The sequence below is a fragment of the Lepus europaeus genome, chromosome 5 (genome assembly GCF_033115175.1).
Source record: "Lepus europaeus isolate LE1 chromosome 5, mLepTim1.pri, whole genome shotgun sequence".
Lineage (NCBI taxonomy): Eukaryota > Metazoa > Chordata > Mammalia > Lagomorpha > Leporidae > Lepus > Lepus europaeus.
The window spans coordinates 27868308-27883351 of record NC_084831.1 but is presented as its reverse complement, the minus strand read 5'-3'; the positions used below and the strand labels follow the sequence as shown (position 1 = coordinate 27883351).

Sequence of the window (15044 nt, the reverse complement as noted above, 5' to 3'; positions counted from 1 at the left end):
GACCTAGATGGAGTTCTGGGTTCCTGGCTTCAGCCTGGACCAACCCCAGCCATTGTGACCATTTGGGGAGCAAGCTAGTGGATGGAGGTGCTCTCTCTCTCTCTCTCTGCCTTTCAAATAAATGAGTCTTTTAAACATTTTTTAAAAAGGTTCCATACCATATACTGGTGTCTTTCCAGGTAAGATAACCACTATTAGCTGTAGGCCCACATATGTCATTTTTAGATGTTTGAACATGGGCTCCACACTGTCTGCACCTTGCGCATACTTGCAGAAACACGGCTGACCCTGGATGGGCATTCCTGCATCCTTAGAGATTTTACGCAGTTGATCTGTAAAACTCCTGTTAAAATAGAACCAGTGGCACAGCATTTTCATTTCAATGTTCATTCTTAGCATTAATTTCCCCCTAAAATATTTCTTTTAGTTTCACACATTCCTAGCCAAAATGAGAAACAAATAAACAACAATAACAAATCTTTAACTGTCTGCCAAAAACAGACTGGCAGTTGTATCACAGCAATGACAGCAGAGAAGAATCAGAATTATTAAACTATCAGATTATCATTTGGAATTTTTAAATAAGAATGCCTCCACTGGGGCCCTAGGGAGTAGAAAAGCACTCATATTCAAAGATTTGTTTAAAAATTCAAATTAGAAATTCTGGATTGAAGAAAAGCAGAGTCAAAATTTCAAGTAAGTTGTGTTTTGGTAAACCTGATACAAGAGTAGCTGGGTAAGCTTGCATTCAACTGAGAACACAGAAATACACTAAATTGATACATTTAGCATTCTATTCAAATTTGTAACATTTGGTACAAGAACAACGTCAAAAGAAATCATCACTTTAAAAAAACAATTCACTTTGGAGTTTCAAATTTTAGACTTAACAAGTTTTTTCAATCTATATGTAAAGTGTTAGAATAATTTTGTTTGTGTGTCTGCCAATACTGTGTAGAATTCCTTTCTTTCCTCCCACTTCCCTCTTGGTTTTTTTGATCTTTGATCACCCTTCTCACTCACTTCCTTTCTATAGAAAGCTGCATTGGCTTAACAGGTGAACCAATACTCTTTGCCAGTAACCCTGCAGGGAAACAAGCTCCCTAGCAAATTATAATGATTAAAAATAAACTGGTTTTTATCTTAGCTGAAAAGATACATTTTAATACCAAAGGAAGCTTCACTAAGAACTCAAGAATCAATCAATCAGCTTTGCTTTGGCTTTTTTAGTCACAATTTTCTGCTCTAGCTGGAAGGAAGTTGAGTCAGATTCTTAATGTAATTCCCAAGTTTGTCATTTACTATTAACACAAGGTCTTTTTCATACAGCTAGGGGAGTCAGTGATCTGAGTGCCAGTGTCTACAGCACATTCACATAAAGAAGGGATTTTCATATCTGGAAGGGATATTACTAAGCTGAAAATATGAAGATACTCACTTTAGTAAATCTTCCCTACATTGTTTCTGAGGCGCAAAACAAGCAACTGCCCAAACTTTAATTTCAATGCCAGCATAAAACTGCTTTCCTCGCATGTCCCAGACACCCTGGTTGGGTGTGGCTACTGTTTTATTCTTAAAAAACAAAAACAAAAAAAAGAAACAAAAGAAAAGAGAAAAGACATTACAATCTAAGGCCATTTTAGTATCGATGAGGGAATAAACAAAATTCTATTTGGTACGAGCCAGCAGACAAAAAAACAATAATGGGCCAAACTACAGGAGAAAATTCAGCGTGGTGTAACGGGGGAAACCTTGCATGTATTCTCGTTTTGACTAGTTGTGGAGAAAGCTTGCAGAATGAGACAAAAAGCTTACCCGGCCTCCGTATTGCAGCATTGGTGCTGGAAGCACCCTGCCTGTGAGCTCTGTCATTTCATTGTGGACAACGATACCAAATTCTTTAAGGTAAGGGTCAGGACCTCCTACCATGCTGTTACTCTTCACCTAAAGAACAGGAAAACCTGAATACATAAAAACCAGAGTAACTGTGTCTCATCAGGAGTTTTCTGTTCTTTCGCTCTTTTTTCATCTTACAGTTAGCTAATCTTGAAGCCCATGCCTTACTGACCAGTCTACTGATTTCTTCCTGTCTGTCAGGAGCAGATCTGGCTGTGGCTTTGATCATCGTGGAAGTCTGATTGTCTGTGAGCTTCTTGATACATCGCTGTCCTGCCACTATGTTACACACCTGCCAAGAAGCAAAAAGAAAGTTGCTTGTGTAGCGGGCTTATTTGCCCAACTGTACCTTGTATCTTTCATTTCCAGAAAAATAGAAACGCTGTTATATAATGATCTGCCAAAAATATTTTAGAAACTAAGACTAAATTCTACAGCGAGTTTAGAACTCTACTTAAAAAAAAAAAGTATTCAAGAGATTGGCAAAAGAAAATTTAGTTTCCCTTACCTCAAGTGGCAAGTATGTATGCTTTTGCTCTTGTCCCACTTGGAGACAGGGAAGATGCGGGTATTTCAGCTGCAGACTATACTTTTGCTTAAAATATTGAGCTACTGTACATTCCATAGCTTGCCCATTTTCTAGCTGTAAAGGAAAACTAAAGGAGAGAATGTTTTTTTAGAAATTTCCTCAAGTTCTTCTTTTTCTAAATAAGTAAATAAAGACATAATATTTTCAACCTTGATCACTCAAAAGACAAAAAATCTACTTGAGCATTTTTAATTAAGTAACTTTAATATTTAACCAGAACAATGATTCCACTGAACTTTTCCACATTTGTTGAAGCTAGGTAGGATGAGAAAAACATTTCAATAAAATTTTTGAAAATAATTTTCAGAAAGAATTTTAGGGAAGGGTATTCATCTTTGTGGTTGAGATATCAGTTAAGGTGCCAGTGTCCCCTACTGGTGTACCTGGGTCTGATGCCCATCTCTGAATCCTGACTCCAGCTTCCTGCTAGTGGAGATCCTGGGAGCCAATGGTAGTAGCTCAAGCAATTGGGTCTCTGCCACCCATGTGGGAGACATGGATTGAGGTCCTGGCTCCCAACTTTGGCCCCAGTCCAGCCCTGGCCATTGTGGGTATTTCTTTCTTTTTCTCATTAAACTTTGTTTTAATTGCTCTCAAAATTCTGTGACAGATTTTTGGTCAAGTTGTTTTCATTAAAAAGTACTGATTTTTTTTTAAATTATTTTTTTATTTTTGACAGGCAGAGTGGACAGTGAGAGAGAGACAGAGAAAGGTCTTCCTTTTGCCGTTGGTTCACCCTCCAATGGCTGCCGCGGTAGCGCGCTGCGGCTGGCGCACCGCGCTGTTCCGATGGCAGGAGCCAGGTGCTTCTCCTGGTCTCCCATGGGGTGCAGGGCCCAAGGACTTGGGCCATCCTCCACTGCACTCCCTGGCCACAGCAGAGAGCTGGCCTGGAAGAGGGGCAACCGGGACAGGATCGGTGCCCCGACTGGGACTAGAACCCGGTGTGCCGGCGCCGCAAGGCGGAGGATTAGCCTGTGGAGCCACGGCGCCGGCCTAAAAAGTACTGATTTTAAAAACTAATAACTTAAAACTGCCAAACACACAAAAAAAGTGGTCCACAAAACATTCTCCTTTCCTTCTGAAAGTTTTACGATGTATTGTTATCATTAACCAGTCTTTTAGTATTAAACTTAAATGACCAATGGAGACAACAGTTCTGAGACCCGTCTTCCACCACCGATTAAGACAGGGGTGGCAGGTATTAGGGATAATATTCATTTAGCCTTCTGGGCTTTCTGGGAAGACTTCGTGACCTTGTGCGGGCATTCCTTGAATCAACTAGATGATGTAAGCTCTCTCTGTGTCTCTCTGCCTCTCAAATAACAAATACAATTTTTAGTTTTATTTATTTATTTTTATTTATATTTATTTGAAAGACAGAGTTACAGAGAGAGGTAGAGGCAGAGAGAGAGGTCTTCCATCCGTTGGTTCACTCCCCAGTTGGCTGCGACAGCCAGAGCTGCACTGATCCGAAGTCAGGAACCAGGAGCTTCTTCTGGATCTCCCATGTGGGTGCAGGACTTGGGCCATTGTCTACTGCTTTCCCAAGCCACAGCAGAGAGCTGGATCGTAAGTGGAGCAGCCAGGACTAGAACCAGCACCCATATGGGACGCTGGTGCTTCAGGCCAGGGCGTTAACCCACTGCGCCACAGCGCTGGCCCCCAAATACAATTTTTTTTTTTTTTTGGACAGGCAGAGTGGACAGTGAGAGAGAGAGACAGAGAGAAAGGTCTTCCTTTTTGCCGTTGGTTCACCCTCCAATGGCCGCTGTGGCCGGCGCATCTCACTGATCCGAAGCCGGAGCCAGGTGCTTCTGGTCTCCCATGGGGTGCAGGGCCCAAGCACTTGGGCCATCCTCCACTGCACTCCCGGGCCACAGCAGAGAGTTGGCCTGGAAGAGGGGCAACCGGGATAGAATCTGGCACCCCAACTGGGACTAGAACCCGGTGTGCCGGCACCGCAAGGCGGAGGATTAGCCTGTTAAGCCACAGCGCCGGCCAATTTTTAAAAATTGAAATAAGGACTTTGAATCACCCACAAAGGAATTGTATTTGTACAGGAACATTTTTGGCAAAATGAGAGTAATATAGTTATTGAGGCCACATTTTCAGATCTCCAAAGTTCTGATCCCCAACTGAGGACAAATGCGCATAGATATGGACAAAACATGATATTTAGTTTCTGCCAGAATATTTGGTCCAAAATGGAAGCATGATTTAAGGGAGTCTTTGGCTCTTTAGGTGGACCAGTTATCTCAACTACTTAACACGTTAATAACTATAAACTTGCTTTCTTAACAGTTACAGCCCCACAAATTAACAATAGCATGAGGACCATCTGTGACATTTAAATCTATATGCTTTAAAGTTTTGAACAAAAATTATATGCGTCTATATCTAACTATTCTGACAGGGTTAAATTAAATAATTAGCTAATGCAGTTCTTAACAAATACTAGAAGTGACAACTAACTACAAAGGGAGAGGAGAAAATACACACAGAACAAACCACAAAGCAATATACATCTTCCCATGACAGTCTTTGAGATGCTGGGGCCGGCGCTGTGGCACAGTAGGTTAAACCTCCGCCTGCGGCACTGGCATCCCATATGGGTGCCGGTTCTGGTCCCGGCTGCTCCATTTCCAATCCAGCTCTCTGCTGTGGCCTCAGATAGCAGTGGAGGATGGCCCAAGTCCTTGGGCCCCTGCACCTTCATGGGAGACCTGGAGGAAGCTCCTGGCTCCTGGCTTCGGAATGGTACAGCTCGGCTGTTGCAGCCATTTGGGGAGTGAACCAACAGAAGGAAGACCTTTCTCTCTGTCTCTCCCTTTCACTGTCTGTAACTCTACCTCTCAAATAAATACATTTTAAAAAAAAAAAGATGCTTCAGGCCATGTATTGAGAATATCACAGTGTACAAGCATACAAATGATGCTTATATAAGCATATAATGCTGACTGCATCATTAAATAAAAGTTGGTATACATTTAACATATTCTATGGAAGAGTATGAATTAAACACAAGCAATTAAATAAATAATAAATAGCTTTTTTATAAATAGCTCCATCAAAAAAATTTAAAACATTTCTTAAAGCTTTGCTGTTAAAAGCAAAGATTCTGGTAATCTTGAAATTATAACAGGGGATATTAACTTGTCACATGTAATTGTGCTATTTTAGATGTGGTTAACATACGTTTGATGACTGGCTGGCCTTCTGGTCACATTACAAACTCGATATTTTCGTTTCATCTGTCCACAATGGGTCACTTCAACCTTGAGACCTGACATTTAAAAAACAAAACAAAACATCAATATTAATTAAAAGCAGAGTAGGAGAATAGATTCAAATGTTATCTTTTGGGGCTGGTGCTGTGGCGTAGCAGGTAAAGCTTCTGCCTGCAGTACCAGCATCCCATATGTTCTGAGTCCAGGCTGTTCCACTTACAATCCAGCTGTCTGGGAAAGCAGTAGAAGATGGCCCAAGTCCTTGGGCCCCTGCCTCCATGTGAGAGACCGTGAAGAACTCCTGGCTTCGGATCGGCACAGCCATCCGTTACAGCCATTTGGGGAATAAACCAGCAGATGGAAGACCTCTCTGTCTCTCTCTACCTCTGCCACTCTGTAACTCTGCCTTTCAAATAAATAAATAAATTTTTTAAAAATGTTATCTTTGGGAGCTGGCATTGTGGTGTAGAAAGTTAAGCTTCTGCCTGCAGTGCCAGCATCCCATGTGGGCGCTATTTCAAGTCCCACTGCTCCACTTCTGATCCAGTTCCCTGCTAATGGAAAAAAGCAGATGGCCCAAGTACTTGGGCCCTTGCATCCATGTGGGAGACCCAGAAGAAGCTCTTGGCTCCTGGCTTTGGCCTGGCCATGCCCAGCCATTGCAGCCATTTGGGGAATGAACCAGTGGATAGAAGATCTTTCTCTCCCTCTCTCTTTGTATCTCTACTTTTCAAATAAATACATCTTTAAAAAAATGTTATCTTTGGGGGCAAATGTTTAGCCTTAGTGGTTAAGATACCAATTATGATTCCTGTGGGGACACTGGAGCTCTTGATTCCAGCTTCCTGCTAATGAGGATCCTGGGAGGCAGTGGTGATGACTCAAGTGGTTGGATTCTTGCAACCATGTGGATTGAGCTCCCGGCTTTGGCCCTGGCCCAGTTCTGGCTGTTGTAGGCATTTGGAAAGTGGGTCAGCAGATGAGTTCTCCATCTATTTGTCTGACTCTGTCTCTCAAAAAAATACATTCAAAAAACCATAACGTTGCCTCCAAAAAGGCATGACCTTGTACAGGATAAAAGTTGCAAGAATATGGGGAGAATATTACCACGTGTAGGCAAAGAGCCTCATTAAGCAGAATAAATTAGAACCCAGATGACCTAAAATGTTCTATCTACTTTGTTAATTCATTCAATAAACATTTATTATTTATTTTTAGTTTTTATTTATTTCCATTTTATTTGAAAGGCAGAAAGATAGGAAGAGAGACCTTCTAATTTCCCCAAATGTCTGCAATAGCCGGGGCTGGGCCAGGCTGATGTCAGGAGCCAGGAACTTACTCCAGGTCTCCCACATGGACGACAGGGACCCAAGCAATTGAAGCATCACCTGTTGCCTCCCAGGATGCACATTAGCAAGAAGCTGGATTAGAAGCAGAGTGGTCAGGACTTGAACAAGGCACTCTAATATGGGATGCAAGTATCCCAAAGCTACTATGCCAAACTTACTCCAATACTTATTGTTTCTTAAGTATCAACTATGTTCTGATGCTTATTCTCAAATCTGGAGATAACCTCATGGGCTTATGTTTTAGTGAGAGAAAACAGCTAAAAACAAGAAAGAGGCTAGCTAGCACTGTGGTATAGGGAGTAAATCTGCCGCCTGCAGTGCTGGCATCCCATATGGATGCCAGTTCGAGTCCTGGCTGCTCCACTTCCCATCCAGCTTTCTGCTATGGCCTGGAAAAGCAGTAGAAGATGGCCCAAGTGCTTGGGCCCCTGCACCCACATGAGGTACCTGGAAGAGGCTCCTGGCTCCTGGCTTCGGATTGGCCTAGCTCTGGCTGTTGCTGCCATTTGGGGAGTGAACCAGCAGACTCTCTCTCTCTTTTTCTGCTTCTGCCTCTCTGTGATTCTATCTTTCAAACAAATAAATAAATCTTAAAAAAAAAAGAATTAAATTCCCAAAGTATAGTAAATAAATTTATGTTTGTTTATTTTCATTTTATTTTAGAGGCAGAGATAGAGAGAAGAGATCATCATCTACTGAAATGCCTCAAATGCCCACTGGAACCAGGGGCCCAAAACTCTGTTTAGTCTCCCTTATGGGTAGCAGGGACCCGATCACTTGAACCATCATCTGCTGCCTTGCAGGGTGCACATGAGCAAGACGCTGTATTGGAAGCAGAGTCAGGACTCAAGCCAGGCACTTTGATATGGGATGCAGGTGTCCTAACTGCTGTCCCAAACACTTGTCTTGTGTTATTTTATCACAAAGAAAGTTTAAAAGTAGGTAAAGGTACCATTTACTGAGTGCTTGATACATGGCAGGTAATGTATTAGAAAGTTTTATAAGATTAATTGCAATGAATTCTCATGGTAACTCTACATGATATATATTATTATCTTTATCTTAGAGATGAGTAAACTAAGGCACACGGTAGTTAAGGAACTTGCTCAAGGTCCCACTGATAGAACTGGCTGGGCTGGACTGGAAGCCCAGGTCTGTTTGACCCCAAAGCCCAGGCTACTTGAGTCCTGCTGAGCTGTCTCTGCACAAGTACATTGATGCAAATACCTACCTCTGATCTCTTTGGTAAACTTGACACGTTGGGAGTCTGTCAAAGGTTTGGTCTGCTCATTGATGTTCTGTATGTCTAAAACCTCACACATGAATTCAATGATGGGCTGAGCCCGGTAGAAAGCAGTTGCAGAGACTAACAAACAGAAAGAAAGGATACTTAGTTCAGGAAAAAAGAGAAGGGCCCAAAACAAACAAACAAATCCAGCCATGGATTTGGTGAAGAAAGAAAATCCCATCCTACCATCAATGTTGAGCATCATATTCCACATGGCAGGTCTCACGGACTGATGAAAGCCAAACCAGACCTCTCTGCCCCCTCCCAGAGGGTGATAGTAACCTTCAGGAGGTGAGAAAAAGGAACGGCCCACTGGAGTGTACCTGAAGAAGGAAGAGTTGTTACATTGTGAAAGAGCTTTTGTTCCACTCTCAGTTTTGTGAACTGAACTCGTTTGAACAATGACTTATGTAGAAACCCTTCAATGGCTCCAATCTACCAAAACTGTCTGACATTCGTGGGAAAGGATCCAAACCAAGGTACTAACCTCATGGAGGGAAGGTGTCTTGTGATAACATCAAGTGCTTGTACTGAGTCATCGGGGACTTCACTCAAGTGCCCAGCCAAAGCTTCTAAAAGCAACTGAAGGCTCACAACTGACACCCACTGAACAGACACTTTAAAGGTTTGGTCTTTACCCTCACCTGGAAGGGTCACCTCCATGTCAACCTAAGGAAAAAATATACACAAACAGGTACATTTACAAAGATCTCAAGAACATTTCAAATGTTAAATGCATAGGATATTTATTTTAATTATAAAAGACTGGAAGCTGATGCCATGGCTCACTTGGCTAATCCTCCGCCTGTGGCACCGGCACCCTGGGTTCTAGTCCCGGTTACTCCCCTTCCAGTCCAGCTCTGCTGTGGCCCAAGAGGGCAGTGGAGGATGGCCCAAGTGCTTGGGTGCCTGCACCTGAATGGGAGACCGGGAAGAGACACCCGGCTCCTAGCTTCTGATTGGCGCAGTGCCAGCCATAGCAGCCATTAGGTGAGTGAACCAACAGAAGGAAGACCTTTCTCTCTGTCTCTCTCTCACTGTCTATAACTCTACCTGTCAAGTAAAAAAAAAAAAAAAAAAAGACTGGAAATAACATAAGCATATATCAACATGGGAATAATTTAATGTGGAATATTACATAATAGTCTAAAAATAAGCCAGATGCTACAACATGGATGAACCTTGAAAACATCATGCTAAACTAAGAAGCCAGATTAAAAGGACAAATACTGGGGGCGGCATTGTGGTGTAGCAGGTAAAGCCACCACCAGAGCTCTGGCATCTCATATGGGCAATGGTTTGTGTCCCACCTGCTCCACTTCTAATCCAGTTGCCTGCTAACGGCTTGGGAAAAGCAGCAGCAGATGACCCAAGTGTTTAGGCCCCTGCCAGCCACATGGGAGACCCAGATGAAACTCCTGGCTCCTGGTTTCAGATTGGCCCAGTGAACCAACAGATGGAAGACTGATCTCTCTCTCTCTCTTTCTGCATCTCCTTCTCTCTCTCTAATTCTTTCAAAATAAATATTTTTTTTCTAAAAAAGGACAAATATTGTATTATTCTACTTGCATGAGGTACCTAGAATGGCCAATTTCATAAAGACAGAAAGAAGGGGTTACAGGACTAGGAGCAGTAGAGAACAAGGAGTTATTGTTTAATTAGTACAGAGTTTCTGATTGGGATGACAGAAAAGTTATGAGGATGGAGAGTAGTGCTTACTGCATACCAATGTGAATATTCTTAATGCCACTGAATTGTATACTTGAACTTCTATGTTAACTATATTTTACCACCATAAGAAATTTGAATTTGAAAAACATAAAGCAGATGTATGTATATAAAAATGAACAGATAGGTGCCAGCATTATAACATAGCAGGTTAAGCTGCCATTTGTAATGCTGGTGGCATCCCTTGTGGGAGTACCAGTTTGAGTCTTGGCTGCTCTGCTTCCAGTCCAGCTTCCTGCTGTCAAGGCAGCAGAAGATGCTCAAGCGTTTGGGCCCCTGCCACCCAAGTGGGAGACCAGGATGAAGTTCCTGTCTCCAGGTTTTAGCTTGGGCCAGACCTGGCTGTTGCAGCCATTTCAGAAGTAAACCAGCAGATGGAAGATCTCTCTCTGTCACTCCACCTTTCAAATAAATAAATAAATAAATAAATATCTTTTAAAAAGTGAAGAGATTGGCCGGTGCCGTGGTTCAACAGGCTAATCCTCAGCCTTGCGGCGCTGGCACACCGGGTTCTAGTCCTGGTCGGGGCGCCGGATTCTATCCCGGTTGCCCCTCTTCCAGGCCAGCTCTCTGCTGTGGCCAGGGAGTGCAGTGGAGGATGGCCCAAGTGCTTGGGTCCTGCACCCCATGGGAGACCAGGAGAAGCAACTGGCTCCTGCCTTCGGAACAGCGCGGTGTGCCGGCTGCAGCGCGCCAGCCGCGGCAGCCATTGGAGAGTGAACCAACAGCAAAGGAAGACCTTTCTCCCTGTCTCTCTCTCTCACTGTCCACTCTGCCTGTCAAAAAGTAAAAAAAAAAAAAAAAAAAGAGATCTCCAAGACATATTATTTAATGAAAAAAATCATAGAATGACATGCAAAAAAATGTAAACATATTCATGAAAAGCTAATACATATATCTAAAATTACATATACCAAATTATTATAGTAGCTTCTTCTGAAAAGGAAAATGGAGTTGAGGGAGTAGACAAGTGGGAGAAGCAAGAAAGCTCAGCATTTCTAAATCATCTGAATAAGTTGATAAGGGCATTTATTCACATACTTCTTTTCTAAATTTTAAAATAAATGCTTAAAAAGTATCGTTCCATGAATCCATTTTCATAAGTGGGCATTGTACAATTTTCTACAATTATAAAAACTCCTTTGTTCAGATTCAGGTAATACTTTGCTAAAGGCCATTGGTTACATGAGAAATTTGGAATATATGTGAAGATGACATAATCGGCCTAAATTCTAATGCTTGTGAGATGCTCAAGTTCAAGGATCAATCAACTAAGAGACAAGAGACTACAGCTAGAATAACAAGTCCATCATCCAATGACAATAACTCTAAGAACTGCAGTGTAATTAGAAAGGGCAACATTTCCGCAACTAACGACCTAAGTACTTCTTGCTGTCCACACTTACCCTGTCCCGTCCAATTGGCAGGGGATGTGCTGTGTACATGTTTCTTTTGCCATCATAGCCAGGCTGCCGGTCACCAAATATCTGCATCTTGAAGTGCCGCACCATTGTATCTACTACCTCCCTTAACAGTAATGGAGATGGTGGCAGTTAGCTTCCAGAAATGACTCAACAGTCAAGACAGAATCACAGTTATCTTAATCATCTAAATTCAGTCCAATGCTACTTGGAAAAAATAAGAACTAAAGTTACAATTGATTCAAGTAATTTAAAAAATAGTTAACTTGGGGCAGGTATTTTGGCTAGCAGATAAATGGATTTGGCTAGCCTGCATCTCTCATCAAGCTACCAGGCTCCAGCTCCCGACTCCAGTTTCCTACTAATGCAGATTCTGGGAGGCAGCAGTCATGGTTACAGTAACTGAGTTCCTGCCACCCACATAGGAGACCTGGATTAAGTTTCCAGCTCCTGGCTTCAGTCCAGCCCAGTCCTGATCACTGCAGGCATTTGGGGAGTGAATGTGCAGATAAGAGAACTAACTAACTCTCTCTCTCTCTCTCTCTCTCTCTCTCTCTCTTTCTCGCGCTGCCTTTCAAGTAAATAAAAATGTTATCCCAAGAAAGATAGCAACAGGGACTGATGTTGTGGTGCACCAGGTTAAGTTGTTGCTTATGATGCCAGCATCCCATGTTGGAGTGCTGGTTCAACTCCTGGATGCTTCATTTCCAATCCAGCTCCCTGCTAATAAGCCCAGGAAAGCAGTGGATGATGGCCCAAATGATATGCTCCTGCTACCTACATGGCAGACCTAGATGGAGTTCTGGACTCTTGGCTTTAAACTGACCCACCAGGCTGATAAAGGCATTTGGGGAGTGAACCAGTGGATGCCAGGGTAGCAAGCAGGGGATTAACCCACTGCACCACAATGCTGGCCACAGTTCCTTTGTTTTTAAGATGAAAGTCTTTCTCTCAATAATGTATAGCTTTACTTCAGTGTTCTTGCATTTATGCCAGCTCACACTGTATGCAGGCCCTGAAATAAATGCGACCTCAAGGACACAGTTTAAAATATGGTCATGTATGGGTTTCTGAGATTTTTGAATGTGAGAGTCAATGAAGTTGGGTTTGGTCTCACCAACATTAGTGACTTCCATGTGGGGACTACCTCTTGAGAGCCAAAATATATAGCTAGTTAATGCATTAATATTATTACAAATGAAAGCTGTGGGGAAGCTTTATATACCACACTTATTTATATACCAAGTTATGTAACTGAAAAAAAGCTTACTTAAGACTATGTATTTTAATACTAGAAAAGGTTATGATTATAAAGAGTTTTACAGTAAAGAGATATTTTTTGCCTTCATTCTCATTTAATTTTCACAATAACCTTGTAAGATAAAGAAGAAAGATTACAGGAAAAAAGAAAAATTCAGAATGAGCCAGGATCTGTCCCCTGGTCACACAATGATGAAGCAGCAGAACTGCTTGACCTTGGACAACTTAATCTTTCCTCATGGTAAAATTATGACAATAGGGACTGGTGTTTGACACAGGGGATAAGATACTATTTGGAACAAGTATATCCATAGCAAAATGCCTGAGTTTGACTCCCAATCCTGCTTCTCATTCCAGCTACCTGCTACTGTGCACCCTGAGACAGGTGGTGGCTTGAGTACTTGGGTCCCTGCCATCCACATGAGAGACCAGGACTAAGTTCTCAGCTCCTGGCTTTAGCTGGCCTGGTCCATGATTTTTGCAGGCATTTGAGGAGTGAACCAGCAGATGAAAGAGCTCTGTCTATCTCTCTGCCCTTCAAATAAATAAAATTACATTTTAAAATATTATAATATTTATTTTAAAAGAACTCTTTCTTTTAAGTCATCAAATATTTCCTCCTTAATGAAGCATTCTCTTTAGCACACAAAAATGCTATCATTTCTCTCATCTTAAAAAATTAAACATTCTTATCTTTTAAAGATGTATTTATTTATTTGAAAGGCAGAGCGATGGGGTGGGGGGAAGTGGAAGATATCTTCCATCCACTGGGTCATTTCCCAAATGCCTGAAATATCTACAGCTAGGCCAGGCCAACCTCAGGAACTCCACCCAGGTCTCCTACATTGGTGGCAGGGGCCCACGTCTTTGAGCCATCACCTGCTGCCTCCAGGATGTGCATTAACAGGAAGCTGGATCAGAAGCACTGAGTAGCCGAGACCCAAACCAGTTACTCCGATATGGCATCTGGCATCCCAAGTGGTGACTTAACCTGCTAAACCACAATGGGAACCCCTAAAACGAAACTTTCTTCACTTTACTTCTTCCTCATTTCTTTGCTCCTCTTTGGATCAAAACCCACTGAAAAAATTGTCATTAATTACTATTCCCCTTTTCAATTTTCTCAAACAAGGCTTTTACCCACCTAAATTACCCTTATCAAGGTCCTCAATTAGCTCCACATTGCTAAATTCAATGCTCCTTGAACATCAGAGAATTCAGTCTTTTTCTTTCTTTCTTTCTTTTCTTTTCTTTTTTTTTTTTTTTTTTTTTTGACAGATAGAGTCAGCCAGTGAGAGAGAGAGACAGAGAGAAAGGTCTTCCTTCTGTTGGTTCATCCCCCAAATGGCTGCTACGGCCGGAGCTATGCCGATCTGAAGCCAGGAGCCAGGTGCTTCTGCCTGGTCTCCCATACAGGTGCAGGCACCCAAGCGCTTGAACCATCCTCCACCGCCTTCCTGGGCCACAGCAGAGAGCTGCACTGGAAGAGGAGCAACTGAGACTAGAACTGGCACCCATATGGGATGTCAGTGCCGCAGGCGGAGGATTAGCCAACTGAGCCATGGCGCCGGCCCCAGAAAATTCAGTCTTTGAATGTAAAATATCTTCCTTTGCTTCCAGGGCACCACTCTTTCCTGGTTTCCTCTTGTTCCTTTGTCCTCTCCTAACTAGTCTCTTTGCTTCCTCCTATCCTTAATCTTTAAGCATCGGAGAACCTCAGAACTCAGTCTTCAGTATTAATTTCTCCAACCACACCCACTTCCCACCTAGGTTTTTATCCAGTCTCATGGCTCAAACACCCATACATGTGGACCTTTCACCTGATCCAAGCTCATATATTCAACTTCCTGCTCAGTTTCTCCACCAGCATGTCTAATAAACATCCTAACCTTAACATATCTAAAATGCTTGGACATTGATCACCCTTGTTGGCTTCTCTTATTGTTTTCCCCATATGATAAGTGGCAACTCTTTTTTTCCATTTGCCCAGTAAAAAAAACCCTGGAATTATTCACGACTTACTTCTTTCATTAACACCCCATTTTCAATCTATCAGCAAATCTTATTGATGTTACCTTCAAAATACTTACAGGATCTGATCATTTCTCATTACTATCAACTACACTGTCCAAGTCTGAGCCACCATTATTCTTCACCTGAACCATTATAAGTGTCTTGTAATTTGTTTTGCTGCTTTTTATACTTAGCCATTCGGGTCTAATTTCTTTCTTTCTTTCTTTTTTTTTTCTTTTTGACAGGCAGAGTGAACAGTGAGAGAGAGAG

The 15044-nt window shown here is 42.2% G+C and overlaps 1 protein-coding gene across 2 annotated transcripts in view; it reads right to left on the bottom strand.

Moving 5' to 3' along the window:
- The window catches only part of AGO4 (argonaute RISC component 4), a 74839-nt gene that overhangs the window by 24548 nt on the left and 35247 nt on the right, over positions 1-15044 (bottom strand). For both annotated transcript variants that reach the window (XM_062190947.1, XM_062190948.1), the window contains exons 3-12: positions 11487-11607; positions 8840-9021; positions 8539-8675; positions 8296-8430; positions 5684-5771; positions 2405-2552; positions 2069-2188; positions 1816-1944; positions 1439-1572; positions 159-343 (exon numbers count right to left, since the gene is read on the bottom strand). In XM_062190947.1, coding sequence (XP_062046931.1) covers positions 159-343; positions 1439-1572; positions 1816-1944; positions 2069-2188; positions 2405-2552; positions 5684-5771; positions 8296-8430; positions 8539-8675; positions 8840-9021; positions 11487-11607 — 1379 coding nt within the window. The remainder of the gene's footprint in view (positions 1-158; positions 344-1438; positions 1573-1815; positions 1945-2068; positions 2189-2404; positions 2553-5683; positions 5772-8295; positions 8431-8538; positions 8676-8839; positions 9022-11486; positions 11608-15044) is intronic.